We start from the raw sequence: 18,897 nt of genomic DNA, 5'->3' as shown, positions 1-18,897 counted from the left end.
CTTGCTCTTAAGTGCTAACAACTTATGTATATTGATTTCTCTGGTGCTCAGTGTTCTGCCACTTTAAGAATCCTTTTATGTCGCCCTCTCAGGGTCATGTTTATCCTAGTGCTTTCACTGTTTCTTCAAAGCAGTTTTGTGTGTGCTGGGTAGGAGAAGAGATTGTGAGAACTGCAGACTAAGGTCAAATATATATGACCTTATCCCAGAAATACATATGTGATGACAAAGGTTGCACACTGTCTTGCTGCTTTATGCTTTCTCCTCAAGAACACAACAGAAAGATTGCTTTTGTAATTCTGCAAATTAATAATTTCGAGGTTATTACTTTCCATAGGCACTGTTTGATTTTCCTGGAACCAATAAACTGGAGCTCAGATTCAAGAAGGGAGATCTGATCTATCTACTCAGCAAAGTAAACAAAGACTGGTTGGAGGTAAGACTGCAATAGCAGTACTAAATTATTAGCATACCTTGAAATATATGAGTAGAAAGGGCTCTCCTGATCCTTGTGACCTGTCTCTTCCTTTCAAGGAGAAACTGCATCATAATCAGGTCTTACTGTCAAGACTAAATCCTTGATTCCAAATTAGTAATTGTTTGGTTCGTTGATGGTTTTTAGCTTACAAATTTTCTGCCCTCCAGACTTCTGTTTTCATTTGCATTTGCTTCTGCTGGAATGTTTTTAAATTCTTTGGAAGTGATTAGAACACAGAAAGGCCACAGAAAGGAGATGGAAACTCCATTTCAGCAATTAATTGGTTTCTTGCCTCAGGGTGAGTTGATGTATGCTTCATGCTTCATACCACAACACACGTCAGCCTGATTAGAGAGAACTTGGGTAATGCAGCAGTGTTCTGAAAAAAGGATGAGGGGAACATACTGTGTGTTTGCTGATATGGTATCTCTGCTTGCTCAAACACCACAGCCTTCCTTGCTGACCATCTGACTTGCATTTTTTACACACTGTTTCACTCCCTGCCTGGTATTTGACTGTGTAATTGTATAACCTTTTTGTAGGGATGCAATCAGGTCACTTCCATAAAATTTCTTTTCTTGATTACAGTGGAAAAATTCTTACTGTTGTTTCTATGTAAATTAATTGAATTCCAGAGCTTATTGCATGTGGCCAAAATGACACATTTTTCTTGATTCTAACATTTCCTATCATTCCAGGGAACTGCTGATGGTACCACTGGGATTTTCCCATGTGCTTTTGTGAAGATCATAAAAGATTTACCACAGCAGGAAGACACAGTTAATAAAGTTCGCTGTTATTACTATGATGAGACTGTGAGCACCATCAGGTAGTAACAAAATAGTCTTCCAATTTGCTGATGAAGAAACACCAACAATTCTCTTGTAATGATGTATGTAATGATTAGATGTGTTTTGCATACAGGGATATCTCAGTGGAAGAGGATCTGAGCAGCATTCCATCGTTCAAAGATCTAATGGAACTGATGAGGTACCATGCAAGCACTTGGTTGTATATTTGATACTTAAACATTTGTCAAGTTCATTCTGGTTTGAGATTCTCCACATTCTACTTGGTCATCACCATGTTTTGTGTATGAAATACTTTTCAAGAGTCTTGATGAAGTTACACCTTGACTTGGCCTAGGGCCATCTGTGCAGATACTAGTCCTTCTTGGGATTGTCAATGAGTAAGGAATGACACACACTTCTGACTTAATTGTCATGGGTATAAATTTCCATTTTTTGTACTATGATAAGAGCCATGCCCCAATAAAAGCATCTTTTGTCTAGTACATTTCTTCAGGATGTAGGACATGGCCTTCTAACACTCGTTAAGCTAGTGTTAAACTAGATTAACCTGGTGTTGAATATCAACAATTTAGAACATTAAATATTAGTAAATATTGGTAATAGAACACCTGTTCTAATATTCTTACACTCATCAGAAAGTGCAAAAATAAGTAGGCAAAAGTGGGTGGTAACCACAGCCAACTCTTTTGCATGGTAATTCTATCAAACACACAGATTAATGGTGCCATTTCTGTGATGTTACTGACTTGGTTCTGGTAGATTTCTCAGCTTAAACACAACACAGCATCAATGTGCAATTTTATTTCTAGTACTAACTGTATCAAGAAAGCTGAGACACCCAAGGCTTTGTATGACTTTTATCAAAATTAATTATATTGTCAGTATATTGTTCATCATGTAGCACCTCCCAGGCATTCCTTGATTTCTGGGAATCAATCCATTTCTTTTCTCCCAGGCAGGAGTTTAACCAAGAAGACATTGTTCTGAATTACCGGGACCCTGACGGTGATCTGATCCGCTTGCTCTCCGATCAGGATGTTGAACTCATGGTGTCTCAGAGCAGAAGAAGTCCCTCTGAGAAGCACTTTTTCCCTTGGAAGTTGCACATCACTCACAAAGATGATTTGGGTGTCTACAACACTAGTCCAGGAACAGGTGCTACTCAAACAGTAGGAGCAATCTAAGAGCTACATAGATATCCCTCTCTGCAGGCAGTTTCCTTCAACATGTCTTTGAAGTGTCCTTGAAATGAGTAATTTTTAGTGATTTAACCTTTCAGTGTTAAATCTGTACTTAGTTAACTTCTTCAGCTTTTTAGCACACATCTGCAATACAGACATCTACACAGAGACCAGAGAAAGTGAGGAATAGAGAAATAAAATCACAGGCCATGTTTACAAAGCAAATCAGTGTCAGCCTGCCATAGAGGTCTCCTGAGCCCCTAGACTTGCTCTAGTATACACTCCCAAGGCTAGTTATTTGTCCAGAATATATTCATAAGCTTTTTTTTTTTTTTTTTCTAGACTCCCATAAATTTCTCTTCATTTGCTGATCTGAAGGCTAGTGGGCCATTGTGTAATTATTTCTCTTATGTTGGAGTGTGACTGGGCATTCAGAGTTTGTCCTAGGAGCATCAAGAAAACTTTCAGTGAACAAACTGCAGCCCATCTTATCTTTCTTCTTTTCCACTGACCAGTATATTGAATTTTGTGAATCAAACCTAGTACACCTGTGGTGTTCCTTATAGACCTTCATATAATTGTACAATCTACTTATTTTCATGTTCTGGGAAAATGTGTAGGATATCTACTCAAACAACAGTTTCTTCTCTATCTTCTGTTTTCTGACACTGCATTCAAAGTAAAACTAACAAGAAATTACTATATCAGATTCTTCAACAAATAAAGTTAAATATTAGTTTGTCAATTTTTATTTAAAAGTGGTTCTTTTTTTTTTCTTTTTTTTTGAGGGGTGGGCTGCTTGACATTATTTTACTAAAATATTACAAAATGTAACTTCCTGCTTCAGAGGCATTGTAGCAATGCAGTTTAGAAAGGAGATGAAGTAACAGCAATGATTGTGTCAGTGATATTACATGTTGTGACAGGTAAGAAAATGCATTGTAAGTTTGAAACCTAATGGCAGGTATGGACTGCAAAGCTTCTGGTGTGCAGGATTCTTTGTTACTTTTTCCTGGAGTTCAACAGAGCAAGTGGCACTCAGAGATTTTCAGTGACAGCTGGATCCTGTGATGTAACCAGCAACTCAGCATGTCTCTCTCAAAACGGAGGAACATTTTCAATGAGACGGGAAAGGGAGGAAAAATGTCTACTAGGAAACAATGTCCTCTTTTGTAAGGGTGCTGGAAGAACATAAACACACTGGCTGTTGAAAATCAGGGCAGGATGATCCCCCTCTGCCTTTAAACTTCAACGCAAAATAAATTCTTCCCCTCCAGCCTAATTACATATTCTCCCAACTGTCTGCAGGTTTTATATGGACACCTTCTCACACACAGTTACCCCAGATATTCTCCATATTCTTTGTCTTGCTTTGCATGTTTCCCTTATTCACATGATAGGTTTTTTTCTTTTTGTTTTGGTTTTTGTTTGTTTGTTTCTTTTCTTGTTTATTGATGTAGTTCTGATGAGAGAATAACTGTGCTACATGTGGTTTTGGTCAGTACTGTGGGGATTGAGAGGAGGAGCAGCAATGCAGGACAGACAGACTTTGCCAGTTATATTCTGTATCTGGGGACTCATATGAGCCCCCATAGTTTATCCCTGAGAACACAAACCTGAGCATGTCTCTCCCTTATGGCTGCCTAACTTTCCTAAGGTTTATTTTTGAAGGCTACTGGGCTAAGTTTTATGGTTTGATTAAGAGATCAGGCTACCTTGGATGTAGGATAACTTCAGATCAACTACTCTCACCAGTTTTCTTTTGTTTCCTTTATGTACTATAGTACTCATAATTTATTATTAATTGTTGTTGAAATGGGTAAAACTTAGAAATACTACTAAAAGTAAAGAGTTACAGAGATAAAGGTAGTTCACTGTCCCTCAATACAGATGTACAAACAAAAATCCAGAGGGATCCCTGCTATGAAGATTGTCTAGTCTAGAGCAAAGCAAGAAACAGCACTGGAGTGAAAACCAGAAAATTCTTTCTTCATCTCTCTTACATCTGCTGCAGTCAGTCCTGTATCTTTCTTAAAATACATAAGCCTCATGATCTGGTAATTGCTAACACATAGATAGGCAATGACAAACTTCCTTTCCCTCCCTTCCCAGTTAACCCAACAGTCCCATCGAAGTGCGTGCTTTGGGGGCTAAAAAAGGAAGTACAGACTTCCTATTTTGTGCAATTGTACAGACTTTCCTTGAAAGGGGGGGGGTGTCAGCTTCTCTGAAAGTGGTATTTGAGGTTCACAAAAGATGTAGTAGTTATTTTGAAGACTTACTTGCCAAGAAAATCCTGTGGTTGGTTTATACTTCTGTCTCCAGTTCTAGGCAAGTGTCGGTTTGCTGATATCTGCATCAGAGGATTCTGGTGCTGGGGGGTGGTGCTGGACAGGGAGAGTCACCCATCAGGTTGAATCACCTGCCACACAGACACCCCTGGATTCAGGTAAGGGAATGGCTTCCTTTCTGGGGGAAGCATAATGGCAGTGTCTGCTCTCATACAAGGACTAGTGAGTTACTGAGGGATTACTTAGCTGCAATGATTATTCAAGGGCTCAGTCAGCTGTTTCCAGTCCGAGGAAGTGGCTTTTGGGAATCTGAAAGTCAATAGGAATTTAAAAGGGGTTTTCCCATTCCCCTAAAGTAGAAAAAGTCTCAGATCTGTAACGTACTTAAGTAGGTGTGCGTATTATGATTTTGAGAGAGTGATGAGAGATGGCCAAAATTACTTAAATTTCAGTATTGAATAGTGTGGTCCATGGTCCTGGATCTGCTCAATCTACTTTCACTTTCTGCAATCACCAGGAAAAAAAATTATTTCTTTGGTAGTTTGTCTACAATTTGCAACTTGTCTGGGGGGCACTGAGAAAAGTTGAAGGAAATTCTCACAGTGAATGAATATGGAAATCCATGCACTATAGCTCCTAGGAAATGTGTCATTGAGATAATATTTTTAAGGAAATTAACCACTGTTGTGGTTCATTAGGAAGGCTTTAAGCATAAAGAGCAGAAGAATGAAATTAATTTTAAGTATGAGCTCTCATCACAAATTAGGATTTTTTCTTGTTGCTACTCAGCTGACCAAATCCCTGCACTTCCTTGGAAATGTACATTTACTTCATTCTTTGCTTGCATTGCAACAACACACAACGAGAAGACGTGAATTTTCTCCTACAAGAAATGCTTGGCAGAAGTTCTTCCTGAATGTCACTTCAACGTGATCTTAAAGAAGTTCCCTTATTCAGTTTTACTTCTCTTTATGTGAAACAGAAACAAACAGCTCCACAGTAAGCAGGGCAAGAGAGTAGCCAGTGGGCAATGAAAACTCTGAAATTCTGAGTTAGGATCAAGGCTGTGTGCCAAGAACAATATGGACATGAAAGAGATTTTCATCCTGCTGCTGTATCTATATTTGGTCTTCCATGTTCAAGCCATTCAAGGTGAGATTCAAATTTATATTCTCTTCCATCCTTCCATTATTGCCTTTCTTTTAAAATCTGTCTCCTTCTTTCAGCTAATGCTCTTCCTCCTTTTCTGCTGGCTTTTCTGCTTTCTTCTCCTGTTTTCTAAGCTGTAAGAGAGCAGACATCCTGATCAAAACCAGCATGTAGCAGGTGTATGTGCAGCCAAATCAGTTGTATGTTGGTGGTATGGACAGTAGAAACACTATATAAATGGATGAGATGAACAAGCTGATTGGATAATGAGTGAATGGAAGGAGGGATAGACCCTGATAATTAGTGAAAACATAGGAAAATGGAGGGCTGCATAATTCAGATGGTAGTGCACAGGAATAGAGACATGTGGCCAGACACAAGACAGTGTGGTGGGGGCTACCAAGAGCAAAATCCAGATGACCTGATTTTCTTCTTGGGGAATAGCTGACAGATAAAAAAAAACATCTGCCATATGCATTGCTTGTGTTTTCTTTCTTACACAATGAGAACTTTTTTCTTCTCTTCTCTTCTCTTCTCTTCTCTTCTCTTCTCTTCTCTTCTCTTCTCTTCTCTTCTCTTCTCTTCTCTTCTCTTTTCTCTCTCCTCTCCTCTCCTCTCCTCTCCTCTCCTCTCCTCTCCTCTCCTCTCCTCTCCTCTCCTCTCCTCTCCTCTCCTCTCCTCTCCCCTGTGTATTGTGGAGATGTGCAGAATGGTCACAACTCTGCACATATTTTCATGGAGTCATGGCCCATCCCTGGAGATGTCCAGGGCCAGACTGAATGGGGCTCTGAGCAAAGTGGTGCAGTGGAAGGTGTCCCTGCCCACGGCAGGAGTATTGGAACTACATGATGTTTAAGGTGCCTTCCAACCCAAACATTTCTATGAGGCTATGATTTTCTGGTGCCAAGAGGAGACTTCTGTTATCAGTGCCTTACCTATTCTCATCTCTCACCATGTATATTTTTAATCACTGCATCTTTTCTTTGCCTGAATTCCTTTCCCAGAGAGTATCCCAATGAAAAGCTTGAAGTGCTACAATGACTACAACTCACAGGTGACTTGCACATGGATGGAGCATTCAGAGGCTCGTGACCTTGTTGGTATGATTCTTTACCAAAGGGATAATATTAACATGTAAGTACCTGAAATGTGTTGAGCTAGATAAAAGTGCAAAGGGAAATTTGCCATAACTTGGAATCCTGAGGACATGCAGTCAAGTTTTTAGAAAGCACATCCACTCTCTTTTTTAATTAAGCAACAGTTATACCTGCTTCTGAGGCCTCATCTAGGAAGACAGGAATGAATAGGCTATGCCAGTGGAGTTATTTTTATCACCCTTACAATTATTTTTCATAATTTTGTTGTAGGATCATAGATATGAAATAAGATGGCGCATTTAGGCTGCTAATAATCAGCATTAGGGGAGAAGGAGGTGTCAGAACAAGTGTGAGTATTGTTTGTAAACCCTAAAGGGAGGAGATATTTCCACTGTCATTTTGCTCATTGAGGAGCATCATTGAGAGTGTGGTTTTGATAACTTTTGAGAAATATGTGTAGACTGTATATTTATGAGTCTCTATCAGTTCTCTATCTGTGCCGTTTTTCTCCCAGAGATACTGGTGTGTTTATGACAGTATCTCTCTTTTACATTTGCTTCCTTTTCAAAAGGGATCCAAATCACCAGACTGGATCGTTGGTGAGGATAAGAAAGGACAGAAATGGAGGAATAGTTAAAGGAGAGAGGAAGGCAAAGATGGATAGTTGAGAAGAAAATTCTTTAGAGTCTGGAGATATAGGAAGAGAAGGAAAAATTAAGAACTCTTGATTTTATTGCAAACAAGAGGGAATTTTATAGACCTAAAAGCAGATGAAAACAGTGAAAGAACTTTGTAACAGGACCTTGAAGCTAATTACTTCTGGGAAAAGACGATATAAAGTTCCTCGAACTTTTGGGGGATTCTCTGAAACATCGTTACATGATGAGGTGTGTGGCTGATGAAATATAACTGAAGTGAAAGAATCAGACAAGCAGGTGTTAAACATGGACAGCCACACAGCTGAAATCAAAATGGCCAACAATTAAACAAGATCAGCTCATAGATGAAGAATAGCTGATTAAACCCCAGACTGTAAGGTAATGCTGGTGAGTAGATAGAAATAACTTGAGGGCTTCACACCCTTTGGATTGACTCTTTTGCATAAGACTACACACATACTGCAATGTCCAATCCATACTTGAGCAATGTCCCTGGTTTCCTTATAAAAATAGCAATAGTGCTGAATAATGCTTGCTGACATATAGTTGGCTAGAAGACTCCATCCTATCCTGAAAGAGAGTATTTGGCCTTAAATATTCACAACTTAATATTTCTCATCTGAGCTGGAACAAGATAATATACTGGGCATGAAGCCATATGCACAAACAAAATTCCATAGGGTACATAAAGAAGCAACACATCTCTCCAGCAGCTAAGGCTACTGCAACCACACAAAGATTATTCTCTCATGCCTAGTTTAAAAAATTGTTTCTAATTTTCATGATGCTGCTTAGCCTGGAGAAAGGCCATCTGAAAGGAGGATTAACATTGTGGATGAAATCTTTAATGAATACTTAAGGTCCCTTGGCAGAACAAAACTACTAAGGATACAGAAGTACATTTTGGTTGAGAATCTTTTTCTAAGTGTTTTTCTGGTACTGCAAAATGAAAGCCTCAAAGCAGCTTAGGATGATCAGAAATTTTACGGCCTTTAACTCTGAGTAAAAGGTGTATTTACATGACATTAATGTTCATCATACTATTTCTCATCTAAAAAGATGAGATTACATAGAGCTAGTCTAAAAAGTAACAAAAAATAACTGGTACTGTAACATTCTGCTGCAGGACTTTGAAATGGGGTGGCAAAAGTCTGGTGTAAAAAATGTTTCTTGTATTAACTGATGCAAACCAGGACTAATAGGAACAATGAGAAGAGGATACAAGTGTCTTTGTGAATTATAACAACAGGATGGGATGAAATTAGTTTCAGGTGTTTAATTTTGTACTAACTACAGGTCTTTGGATCAGGTCTTTATAGATCACTTTCTCTGTACACAGGGAGAACAAGGACATGTTTTGCAAACGCCAGACAGAAAATGACTTGCATGAAACTCCAGACGTGTATGTGCACTGGGTCTGCCACAGGACTACAGAACATTTAGGAATAGGGGTAGAGGATATTTATGGCTTCAGACCTAAAAAGGTTCTTCAAAGAGAACTGGATGTTGATCTTTTCCAAAACGGTAAGGCTTAAAATACCAAATTCTTGTTTCCCAATGAATTTTAAGGATTTTTGAGAATGTATTTGCTGTTCATCTGGAAGGGAATTCCGCTTCCATTGTGAAAACTGCTAAAGAATTCCACATTGAGAGGATTGGGTAGGGAGAGAAGGTGGCAAGTTTCTGACAGCAGTTGGATGTGGTATCATCTTAGGAGCTAGTAAAGCAGGTGGCACTTGGTCTGTCAGGGACAAGATACTCTGCAAATGGGGAAGCTTACCTAGATGTTTTCCTCCTCTCTTTGTGTCATTTCCTCATTATATCCTCTCATGCATTGTACCTTCACCTTCCAGTTCAGCCCCTCCCACCTCAAAACCTCTCAGTCAGCTCAATGACATCAGGAGACTTCTTGCTGACCTGGAAAACAGCCGATGGAAGCCCACAGCTGGGCAGTGCACTGGACTATGAAGTCGCTTACAAGCGGCAGTGGGAGTCATGGGAGGTAAGAGCAGAGGAGCTGAGCTGTCCTGGTTCGGGCTGCACCATTTTGGGCAGTGCAAAGTGTATGGTAAAAGTTGTGCAAATGAATGGTCTTTCCATTCTTCAGTGACTGTGAAGAGATACAAGTGTTGTTTTGGGTCAGGTGGAAGGGGCTCTCTTTCTGTTAGCAAGTGACTTGTCCTGTGAAATATCATTTTTCCTGAACTGAATGCAAAGATCTCTTCTCGACTCAAAGAAACCCCCAAACATTGTACTTGGATTTGAGTTGGATTTGAATCCCTCTTAAACATCAAATCACATTCAAACAGGAGGATGTGGGTTCATGTGGGGAAAACAGCAAAAGACATATGAAGTTGTTCCCCCTTTGAGACAGATATGTTTTGGGTTTTTCTTCTTTTTTATTCTTTTAAGTTTTTAGGAGTCCATATCCTTTGCCCTATCATTTCCCTAGATGTGCATATGTTTCTGTTCTGTACCTGTCAGACTGATTTTTAGATTTTAAGGGAAATATCTTGGCCAGATTCTCATCTAATTCTGCACTGAGCAGTGCTATGAACATGTGTAGCTGGAGCTGAAGACAGTCTGGACTTTGCAAGCTGCAGGAGTTTGCTACTTGTTGTGGGGGAGATTGTGCCTGACAGTGGCCATGCCTTGACTGTCCTGAGTTGTGCTGCAGCACACACTGAAGCCCTCTTGTGTGGCAGTGAGGAGACACTGCATGGCAGCATGTGCATGGACCATCACACTTGTGGGGCTGCTGGAGATACAGCCTGGCAGTCAACTTCTCCTCTCACTCTTTCCCTGTCTTCCCTCCACCTTTCTGTTCCCCAATGTCCCAATTTCCTCCATCCCTTCCTCTCCCCCAACAACAGGAAGCTGCCTCGCTCTTGCTCTCCAACACCACCCATTGCAATCTCAGCCCTAAGGACCTTGTCCCAGGGAGCAGCTACGTTGCCCGTGTGCGAGCCAGACCAGGGCAGGCCAGCAGCTTCTCTGGGCAGTACAGCGAGTGGAGCATGGAGGTGTCATGGAAGACCCCTGAAGGTAGCATGGGATGGAGTGGGGCCATGAAGGGCTGGAAACTGAGAAGCCAGAACTTTCCTGTCACTAACCTTGCACTTGTGTTCTGTGAAGGTGGCCTTCAGCCCAGGAACCTTCGCTGCCTCTTCAATGGTGGAGATCGTCTGACGTGCAGCTGGGAAGTGAAGAAAGTGATCACCACCTCTGTCCTCTTTGGCTTGTTCTTCAGGGCCACCCCAGCATCACAGTATGTGCTCTGCCCATGGCAGCGTGTCTTTGCCTCTTCCATGGGGCTTCTGCCTGTCCTATTCCCCTGACTTCCATTCATCCTCTTTCTTCCCTTCAGGGAAGAGGAGTGCTCTCCTGTGCATGAGAAGACTTTGCCCCACACCTCATATATGGTCCAGAGCTGTGAGATCCCTGTTAGCAATTCTAGCAGCCAAAGCCAGTACCGTGTATCTGTCCGGGCCAAGACAGAGGAAAAGCTGATTGAAGGCTACAAAAACAGTAAGTTTCTGTGTTGTTTCCTGTTTCTCCTTCTTGTTTCTTGGAGAGATGGCTGTCTGAGCAAGTGGGGCTGAGGACAGTGGTGTTGAGGAAAAGTGAGTGGGAAGCAGAAGAAACAATCACTGATGAAGAAAGGGACTGTATCAGGTAAGAGCTTTGGGGTGTAGGTGTGGAGTTCCTCAGTGGCACTTGCTACTCTGAGGAAGGTGACAGTGATGAAAACTGTTGTACAGAAATCCAGGTTGTGACCTGGAGCTTCTCAGTGAGCATTTGCCATCCTGCTGACTTCTCTGTGAAACATTCATGAATGTCCCAGGTGACAGGGGAGTGTGGTGAGAGGTGTTTGTAGTGAGTAGGAGTGTATCACTATGTGATTTCTCAAGAAGTCAGTGAGCTCTTGTGGGTTTGTGCAATGGTCCCTGGAACACTGGATGAGGTAGGAATTCTCTGCCCAGTGAGGTGCACCAGGTAGGCCATAGCTGCCCACATGTATCTGAAGTTATTTGGGTGGCTTCTCAAACTCTAAAACTAGGGCAGCTCCTGCAGTGGGTGAAACTATCAGGAGGTAGCTCCAAGAGAACTCAAAATTTCTGGAAATGTGGTGGACAAGTACAGATATTTCAACTATTGCTTTGCTGCTTTTCTGTACACAGGGAGTGCTCTCAGTATTCATGGGTATGGATTTTCTGTTATTTAATACTCTTGTATACTATTAATACTGTTGTATTTGACTAGAAAATGAAGATGCAGAGAGTTAAGAAGTGTTAAAAAGCTGAGCCATTTCACATTGCACAAAACAACCTTGTTTTCAGTCCCTGGAAATGATTCACAATGGGGAAAGAGAGCACTGGACCAGTAGGTTGGCAAGTGCTCTGAGATATTCAGTGTGTTTCAGTTCAGGTGCTGCCGCCTGCAAATGTGTCAGTAACAGCAACAGAGAACCAAGAGTATGAACTAAGGTGGAAAAAACACAATTTATATTACAACTTCATAACACAGAGATACCAAGTCAAGTACTGGGAAAACAACCAATATGAAAAGGTAACTTACAAAATGCAAGAGTCATGGATATTTCTTCGCTGGTCAAATGGAAAGACAGTTCTTCTCACCTGTCATTTGTGCTCCTTCCCTCTCCCCAGACTCTCCAGGTGTTAAATATCAGCAATGATGAACCGCCCTTCGTCTTCACCCTGCAGATGCTGGCAGCATCTACAGAATACAGGGGGAAAATGCGTGCAAGGGTGAATAGGCCTCCGGAATATGAGGGACCTTGGAGTGAATGGAGTGAGGAGTTCACCTGGAAGACTGAGAACGGTACTTTTCATGCAGCTGCTTCAGTCTGGTTTTGGTGGACTGCGAATGGCTGGGATGGCTCTTTAGTATAATACATTCTCTCAGCTGGGGTTGGAGTGAGGTGCAGCCATGGCCTAGTTGGAGTCACTTACCAAGGTAGCTGCCCTGCCTGCATTCTTGCAGTATATCAACAATGCTAGGGAATGAAGTGAATGATCTTTTAAGCTTCTTTCTTGCTTGCCTTCATAAGGTGAGTACAACTAACCATAAAGTTTTCCATGTGGAGAATGAATCAAAGACATCCTGGCGAAAAGATTATAATTATTTTCTGATTCCAGCAATCCATTCTGCTGTCTGTGACTAAAGAGCCTGATACTTTAAGATAGAAGATAAACCATCAGATTTTTATATTTGCAGAGTGACTATAAGGTTGTGTAAAACACGTAATGGAGTCTGCTGGAGATAAAATCTTTACATGTTTTTGCTGTTTACGGACTTGGAGGCAGAATGTCTGCCATCATACAATCTTTTGCCCAAAGTAATGTGATCTTGCATGATTTGTCCTGAGGAAGGTTGTAGTGGTTATACTGTGGGCAAATTTTGATGCATGCATTCAGGAAGAAATTAGTGTGCTGTTGTGGCTGTTGGCAGGGGGAGCTCTTAGAAAATCTCTGAGACCCCTTTTCCTCAGAACTTTGCAGAGTCAGGCAGACTTAAGATGTCTGAAGCCGTGCCTGTTGTTCATGGTGGAGTAAAGTTCATAACCATCTTTTTATTAGCTTAAAATGTTTAATTCTGATGTCAGTAGAAGCTAAGAAGTGAATCAGTAAAGGAAATAATGAACTCCTTTGGTCAGTGTGCTGTTCAGGGCACGTTTGGCTTGTCCCACTTTGGAGGATATTCCAACAGTTTGAAGGCCCTATGATCCTGTTCCTCCACATATCAAATTCCCTGAATAGTGACCAGAGTGAAAAACCTGTTGCAGGAAACATCACTCTGCAGGTGAATAGCTTTTTCTCTTTTCTCTGTTTCAGTTCTGGCACCTGTGGTTCTCCCAGTGACGCTCCCAGCTCTCATCATCGCTTTGCTGATAGTTGCTTATTGCAGCTATAAGTATTTCCTCAGGTAGGCTTGCATTGCAACAGGAGACTTAGCAGCCCATGTGGGTGGCATGATGTCTGAGGCACCTCTTGTTCCCCAGGAGAGAGGTCTGGGTGGACATGGGCCTTGGTGGGCAGCCTTGTGCATGGCTGTGCAGGGGAGAGAGTTGGGTGGGGCTGTGGCGCTGCCTTGCTTGTGCCCCATGGTTGAGCAGCACGGTGTATGTGGTGGTGTATGTGGTGCAGCCTTTTCTGGTAGCAGCAAATTGAGAAGCAAATCTTGAAAACTGTTCTTGCTGCAGGAAGAAGAAAATATGGGAAGAAAAGATTCCGAACCCCAGCAAGAGTCTCCTGATCCAGGGCTACCTGGGGGTAAGAGGGAAATGTACCTTGAAGAATTCATTATTTCTCTTCCTTTTTCAGGACTTCCAATATTTTTAAGAGCTCTTCTCGTTTTCTAGTCCACAATGAACAGATTTACTCATTTATATATTACTTGTTTTTAGAGAGACGCTCTGGTCCTACTCAACATAACAATGCTCTTATATTTAGCAGACCTCTTTGTGCTGTGCTTGTCAGCATAACTGTGATTTAAAATCAATGTAGAAAAATTTTCTGTGCTTTAAAATTTCCTTCTGCTTGCTTTTAAAAGGGAGTTCTTAAAACCTGCCCAGCACTTGTGGACTCACCAACTTTCAAAAGCAGGTTCCTAGGGGACACTGCCAAGTAGCTCCCTGAACAGCCTGAAGTTTGCTCTCTTGAAGTCCAGAGTAGCAACTCTATGGTTCCTTTTTATTTTTTCCCATTTCTAAAAATTTTAAACTAAATCATTTCATGAACACAGTGGCCAAGACAACTACCTACTGTCAAATCCCTTAAGTACTCTATTCACAAATAACAAGTTTAGGAGGGCATCTTTCCTAGCTGCCTCACTGAATACTTTTAGTTTAGGTCAGTGGTGAGGCAATATAGGTTTGAAGAAACCATCTTCTGGAGAGGAGAACTACCTTTGAGATGTGTTAGTGAAGTTGTATCCTTGTTACCAGGTGCTATAGGCTCTCCTATTTGTTTTCTTTGTCCATGGGGAATGTACAATTCCTGATTCTACTGCCAGTGAGACACTGCTCTTTGGTCATGTCTGCTCTTTCATTTTCAGAAAGGACATTTGGGAAGTTGGCCAACAAGCAACCAGCTGGACTTCAACAAATACAACCTTTCAGAGAAGATGGAGCAGGCTAGCTTCCTTCAAGTTGTGGACAGGTGAGTGAACAGCACATGATGGTGACACTCTGGATGGTCTCTAAGACCTCACTGCATCATGGCAGAATATAATCAAATGTTCTGTCACTAAAAATTCTATACAAGTTGCTTTTGAGGAGGAGATTCAATTTTTTACTACAAGGGTAACTGCATCTGCAAGAAATTTTTCTAAGCCTGTGTGTAGCCATATGTGTTTTCAACTAAGATTGGTTTATGTTTTGTGTTTAAAACAATAATGTCTCTCATGAGCAACTTTTAACTTTCTCACATTCAGGCCGGTGAAGACTTTGGCAGAGTGCCTTGAAGGGCAGACTAAGAAGACAGATGTTTCCCCTGTTACACCTGACCTACAGAACTCATACCATGCTTTAAATGAGTCAGAGCATGCCCCAGTTGCCTGCTCAAGTCAGGGAGCTGGTAATTTCTTTCCCATTTCAAGGAGAAACAGTGCTGATGCAAGTATTGCTTCCCCCACAGCAATCCCTTGCTTTGCTTTCAATGGTCCGTACTTGTACAGCCCAGTGGTGTCCTCTCACCCTGATATACACCAGACCCTGGAAACAGACCCTGTGGGACTCAGTAAGAAATCAGTTTCCCTTGAGTATGTGACTGTCCCAAGGGAAGACTCTCCCCAGACCCCAAAGAGGCAAGAACAGCCAGGAGCAGCTCCTCCAAAGCAGCTCCCAGATCAGAAGGAAATGATGCAGCACCTCAATGACAAGGAAGAAGTCTCACAGGCCTCACCAGCCTGTGGGAAAGGCACCAACAAGGGAACTGAGGAGCAGAACTCTCCAAAGGCTCTCAGCTGTGCCACATCTCCTCAACAGTGCCCCTTGGACTACATCACCACGGACAGCCTGGTACTGCCATCAGCCAGCACCTCCACCCATCCTCCACTTGTCACAGCTGAGGAATCACCTTGCGGCTCACAGGAGCCTCAGCCTCCCAGTGACCCTTCTTGCCATGAGTCTTCTCTGGGGAAAACTGGTTTCATGATCCCAGTTTCAGGCCAAGCACCAGCCTCATCTCCTGAATTGCACCTGGATACCTTTGGTGACTATCTTACTGTGCCTAAAGGTCTCCATGAACATTCAAAGCCCACAAAGATTTCTTTGCCTGTCTTACAGAAGGAAAATGGTATTCCTAGAAAGCAGCCTTTGTCTGAAGGTAACTTGGTGGTGTTAAACCCCGACAGCACTGAGCCAGTTTTCCTTTGCCAGGTTGGTGACTATTGCTTCCACAGCCTAAAATCCAGTGTGAAGATGGATAATAGTCAGGAAGACCACCAAGTCATGAAACTTTCTGAAAGCGAGACCACACGTGGGCAGCCTGTATGTGAGGATGAATCCATCACAGGGAAGGAAAAGGATGTATGGAAGAGGGAAAAAATACAGGCCATCCAGCTTTTCAAAAACCTGAAATCAGATGATTACTTTTCCTGGCAGCAATCTTTGAGGATCAAAGAAATCTGTTAAATGGGTACATATTCATGAATACCAAAGAGAGAGGTAACTGAAAGAGGTTGCAACTATCTGCTGAAAATGAACCCTCAAACCTAGGAACAAATAAACACCAGTTCCATTTTCAAGCTTCCAATCCAACGTATTAAAAAACTTGAAGTAGCTCAATGTCATTCTTGGTGGTCTTCACAGATTTGGCATGAAGGACTACACAAATATTGTAGTGTAGTGTTTTTCAAACTTTTTGGCTTATCCATGATGATCAGTTCATCCTCCTCATAATCCTGTAATACGTCACAATCATCTTGCAATTATATCAGGTTGCTTGGCAGATCTTGTGGCAGGAAATGCAGACTTAACAGCTTGAAAGGCTATCAGAAGTATACAAGCTTGAAAACCTTGGAAAGAAAAGGTCTATCCTGGAAAGCAATTTTGTTTAATTTCTGTGCACTTATAAATTAGCTATAAAAGTCACCAAGGAACTTCTGTATCTTTGCCTTTCCACTATGGCATGATAGGTATTGCCTAAGGTGAAAAAAACCCTCATAGCAGACACTTATAGCAGCATAAATAAAAAATGAGAAAAAAGTTGTTGAAATCCAGGAAAAGTTTCTTAATGCTAATGTCCAGTCTATCACAGTGGATTCAGAGGATAACAAAGAAACATTACTGGGATACATAAAGCAAGTTGTAGAGAACCATTTGGAAGAAGAAATATTACTGAAAGAAGACCCAAGGGCTCCTAAGCTTCAGTGAGAGGGAGTGGGGCAGATAACAGAAAATGGCAGGTAAGAGATGCTGGGAAGGTGCACAAACCTGTAACTGCTGTGGTTCTTCTATTTCTAAGTATTGAAGTACTACATGATTTTCTTTTACATTCATTGGCTGTTTATGCATTATATACTTCATCCTAAAGTGTAATTGATTCTTAGTTTGTTTTTTTTTCCTTAAAAATGAGAGTTGAGAAAGAGGAGACCTTTTTCCCAGTTTTGCTGTATAGAAAGTGGTACAAGGTAGAAGCATTTGCTCAGAACTGCTACTCTGCAATCAGTGAAAAGGCTTTGGTTTCAGACCTGAGGATGGACTTGACTTCCAAAAAACGTATTTTTTTTCAAATATGAAATCTGTAATAATAAACATATTATTTCTTCCTATAAGTATTTTGTTTCATATGTCAAAAATATTGTGTTTACAATAAAATTACTATCAGCTCATTTGCTCAGGTCTCAAAAAATTCTATGTGTGATATGTGAGGTAGGACATTTTTCTCCTGACTTTGCTGTATTACTTGACAGAGAAGAGAAGTTCTGTGTTTGTACCACTTGATTCCTCCTTCTGGGTTAATGGGACTGTGCTGATTCAGAAATTACAGTGAGATTATTTGGGGTTTTGGGAATTTAATCCTTGTAAATACCATTTTAAATCTGAGAGGTGTGCAAATTGAACTTGGTGCTCTTCACAGCAGAAGGCAGTCAGTTGCAGCCTCTGATAGAGAATAGTGATGAACACTTTGAGAGATTTGCAGTTTAGACCTTTTGGAATCAATCAAGTTTTTTTGTTAATTTCTTCTTTGGCCTTTCATAAGTGGCACAATTAGTTTCTTCCAGGCTGTATAATTGTGCTCTATCGAAGCATATCCTAGAAGGAGATGTTCAAATTCATATGCAAATGTTGTATCTTAATTCATATCTTAGATATGCATCACTTTGCTGGGCCTTGAATTGCTGGGGTTTGATAATCAAAAAGAATAATGAGTGGGAGAAGTTTTATTCAACTCAGTGACTTTTGGATAAAGCCCATTTGCATTGTGATCAGTACTCTGAGATGTGATCACTACTCTGACAGCTCTCTGTTCCTTCTGCTCCTCTGTACTTCGCTGGGCATTTGCAGAGGCTGATTTGAGAGACAGGATTTGCAGATAAAAGCACATTTCTTATGATCCCACAGAGACGATATTATCATCTGAAGGAGGCTGGAATTTGCAGAGTAACATGCCACTGTCAGGATAGGGGAGCTGCGCAGTAATTCAATGAATTGAATAACAATTCATTTAGAGCAGAATGAGTTTCTGCTCTCGGGGCTCTTTCCTCAATATCCACCTAAGTATCATTACATAAAATATGTAATGAACATTGGAAACAGAGCTCATAATCCATGGCTGTTCTCTGCCAGAGAAATCCACTTCTTACTGGAATCAAAACTTCTGTAAATTTCACCTGTTGCCGATCCTATGAATTTTCCATTTCCCTCTGCATGAGATCCAGATGCAGTGAGGGTGGTAAAAAGCATTTTACAATCCTGTAGCCTGGTGATTCAAGATTTAGAAGCAGTCATGAGTCCCAGGTCTTCAACTTCCTGATTATTAGCTTGAGCCACCAAGTTACTGTGCAAAGGCAAGTTGCTGCTCCCTTCCCCAGTGCTAGGAGGTACTGAGAAGCAGGAGAGGAATCATCATTCTGATGATTCAGGAGTCAATTATGACATGCTCCTCTCTGTAGGGCTTCTCACTAAGTAGTTCAGCCCCTCAGCCTGTATATCTGCATGATGAGTCACCAATGTTTCCTACATGGTGAAAAAACGAGTTATAAG

The 18,897-nt window shown here is 41.3% G+C and overlaps 2 protein-coding genes and 1 long non-coding RNA gene across 11 annotated transcripts in view; 2 read left to right on the top strand and 1 right to left on the bottom strand.

Annotated features, from left to right (window-relative positions):
- The window catches only part of NCF4 (neutrophil cytosolic factor 4), a 54,314-nt gene extending 51,082 nt beyond the window's left edge, over window positions 1-3,232 (top strand). For 5 of the 6 annotated variants that reach the window (XM_038155283.1, XM_038155282.1, XM_038155281.1 and 2 more), the window contains 4 exons: window positions 338-436; window positions 1,177-1,307; window positions 1,403-1,468; window positions 2,246-3,231. In XM_038155283.1, the coding sequence (XP_038011211.1) occupies window positions 338-436; window positions 1,177-1,307; window positions 1,403-1,468; window positions 2,246-2,474 (525 nt within the window). In that variant the 3' untranslated portion in view covers window positions 2,475-3,231. Of the gene's footprint in view, window positions 1-337; window positions 437-1,176; window positions 1,308-1,402; window positions 1,469-2,245 lie in introns of all 6 variants that reach the window. The other variant, XM_038155287.1, reaches the window with a different exon arrangement.
- Window positions 1-18,897, bottom strand: part of LOC119708674 — a 31,825-nt gene that overhangs the window by 4,117 nt on the left and 8,811 nt on the right. The gene's annotated exons all lie outside the window — the stretch shown is intronic.
- On the top strand, window positions 3,342-17,522 carry CSF2RB (colony stimulating factor 2 receptor subunit beta). 4 transcript variants are annotated; one of them, XM_038155260.1, is made up of 14 exons: window positions 3,342-4,920; window positions 5,745-5,914; window positions 6,916-7,045; window positions 9,007-9,191; window positions 9,521-9,669; window positions 10,541-10,712; window positions 10,803-10,935; window positions 11,035-11,195; window positions 12,091-12,236; window positions 12,335-12,509; window positions 13,523-13,613; window positions 13,891-13,960; window positions 14,745-14,848; window positions 15,123-17,522. In XM_038155260.1, the coding sequence occupies exons 2-14, from the start codon at window positions 5,845-5,847 to the stop codon at window positions 16,321-16,323; spliced, it is 2,787 nt and encodes a 928-aa protein (XP_038011188.1). In that variant the 5' UTR covers window positions 3,342-4,920; window positions 5,745-5,844; the 3' UTR covers window positions 16,324-17,522. The 4 variants fall into 4 exon arrangements, with proteins under 4 accessions (XP_038011188.1, XP_038011187.1, XP_038011185.1 ...); XM_038155259.1 differs by having other exon boundaries at window positions 5,632-5,914; XM_038155257.1 differs by having other exon boundaries at window positions 5,552-5,914.

The sequence above is a fragment of the Motacilla alba genome, chromosome 1A (genome assembly GCF_015832195.1).
Source record: "Motacilla alba alba isolate MOTALB_02 chromosome 1A, Motacilla_alba_V1.0_pri, whole genome shotgun sequence".
In the NCBI taxonomy this organism is placed as follows: Eukaryota; Metazoa; Chordata; class Aves; order Passeriformes; family Motacillidae; genus Motacilla; species Motacilla alba.
The sequence above is the reverse complement of the archived record's forward strand: the minus strand, read 5'-3'. Positions and strand labels throughout refer to the sequence as shown.

Coding starts and splice junctions, on each gene's coding strand:
- CSF2RB (XM_038155260.1), top strand. CDS start 5,845: ATGGACATGAAAGAGATTTTCATCCTGCTGCTGTATCTATATTTGGTC. Junction 9,670..10,540: donor GGCAGTGGGAGTCATGGGAG/GTAAGAGCAGAG, acceptor CCCCAACAACAG/GAAGCTGCCTCGCTCTTGCT. Junction 12,237..12,334: donor AAAACAACCAATATGAAAAG/GTAACTTACAAA, acceptor CCCTCTCCCCAG/ACTCTCCAGGTGTTAAATAT.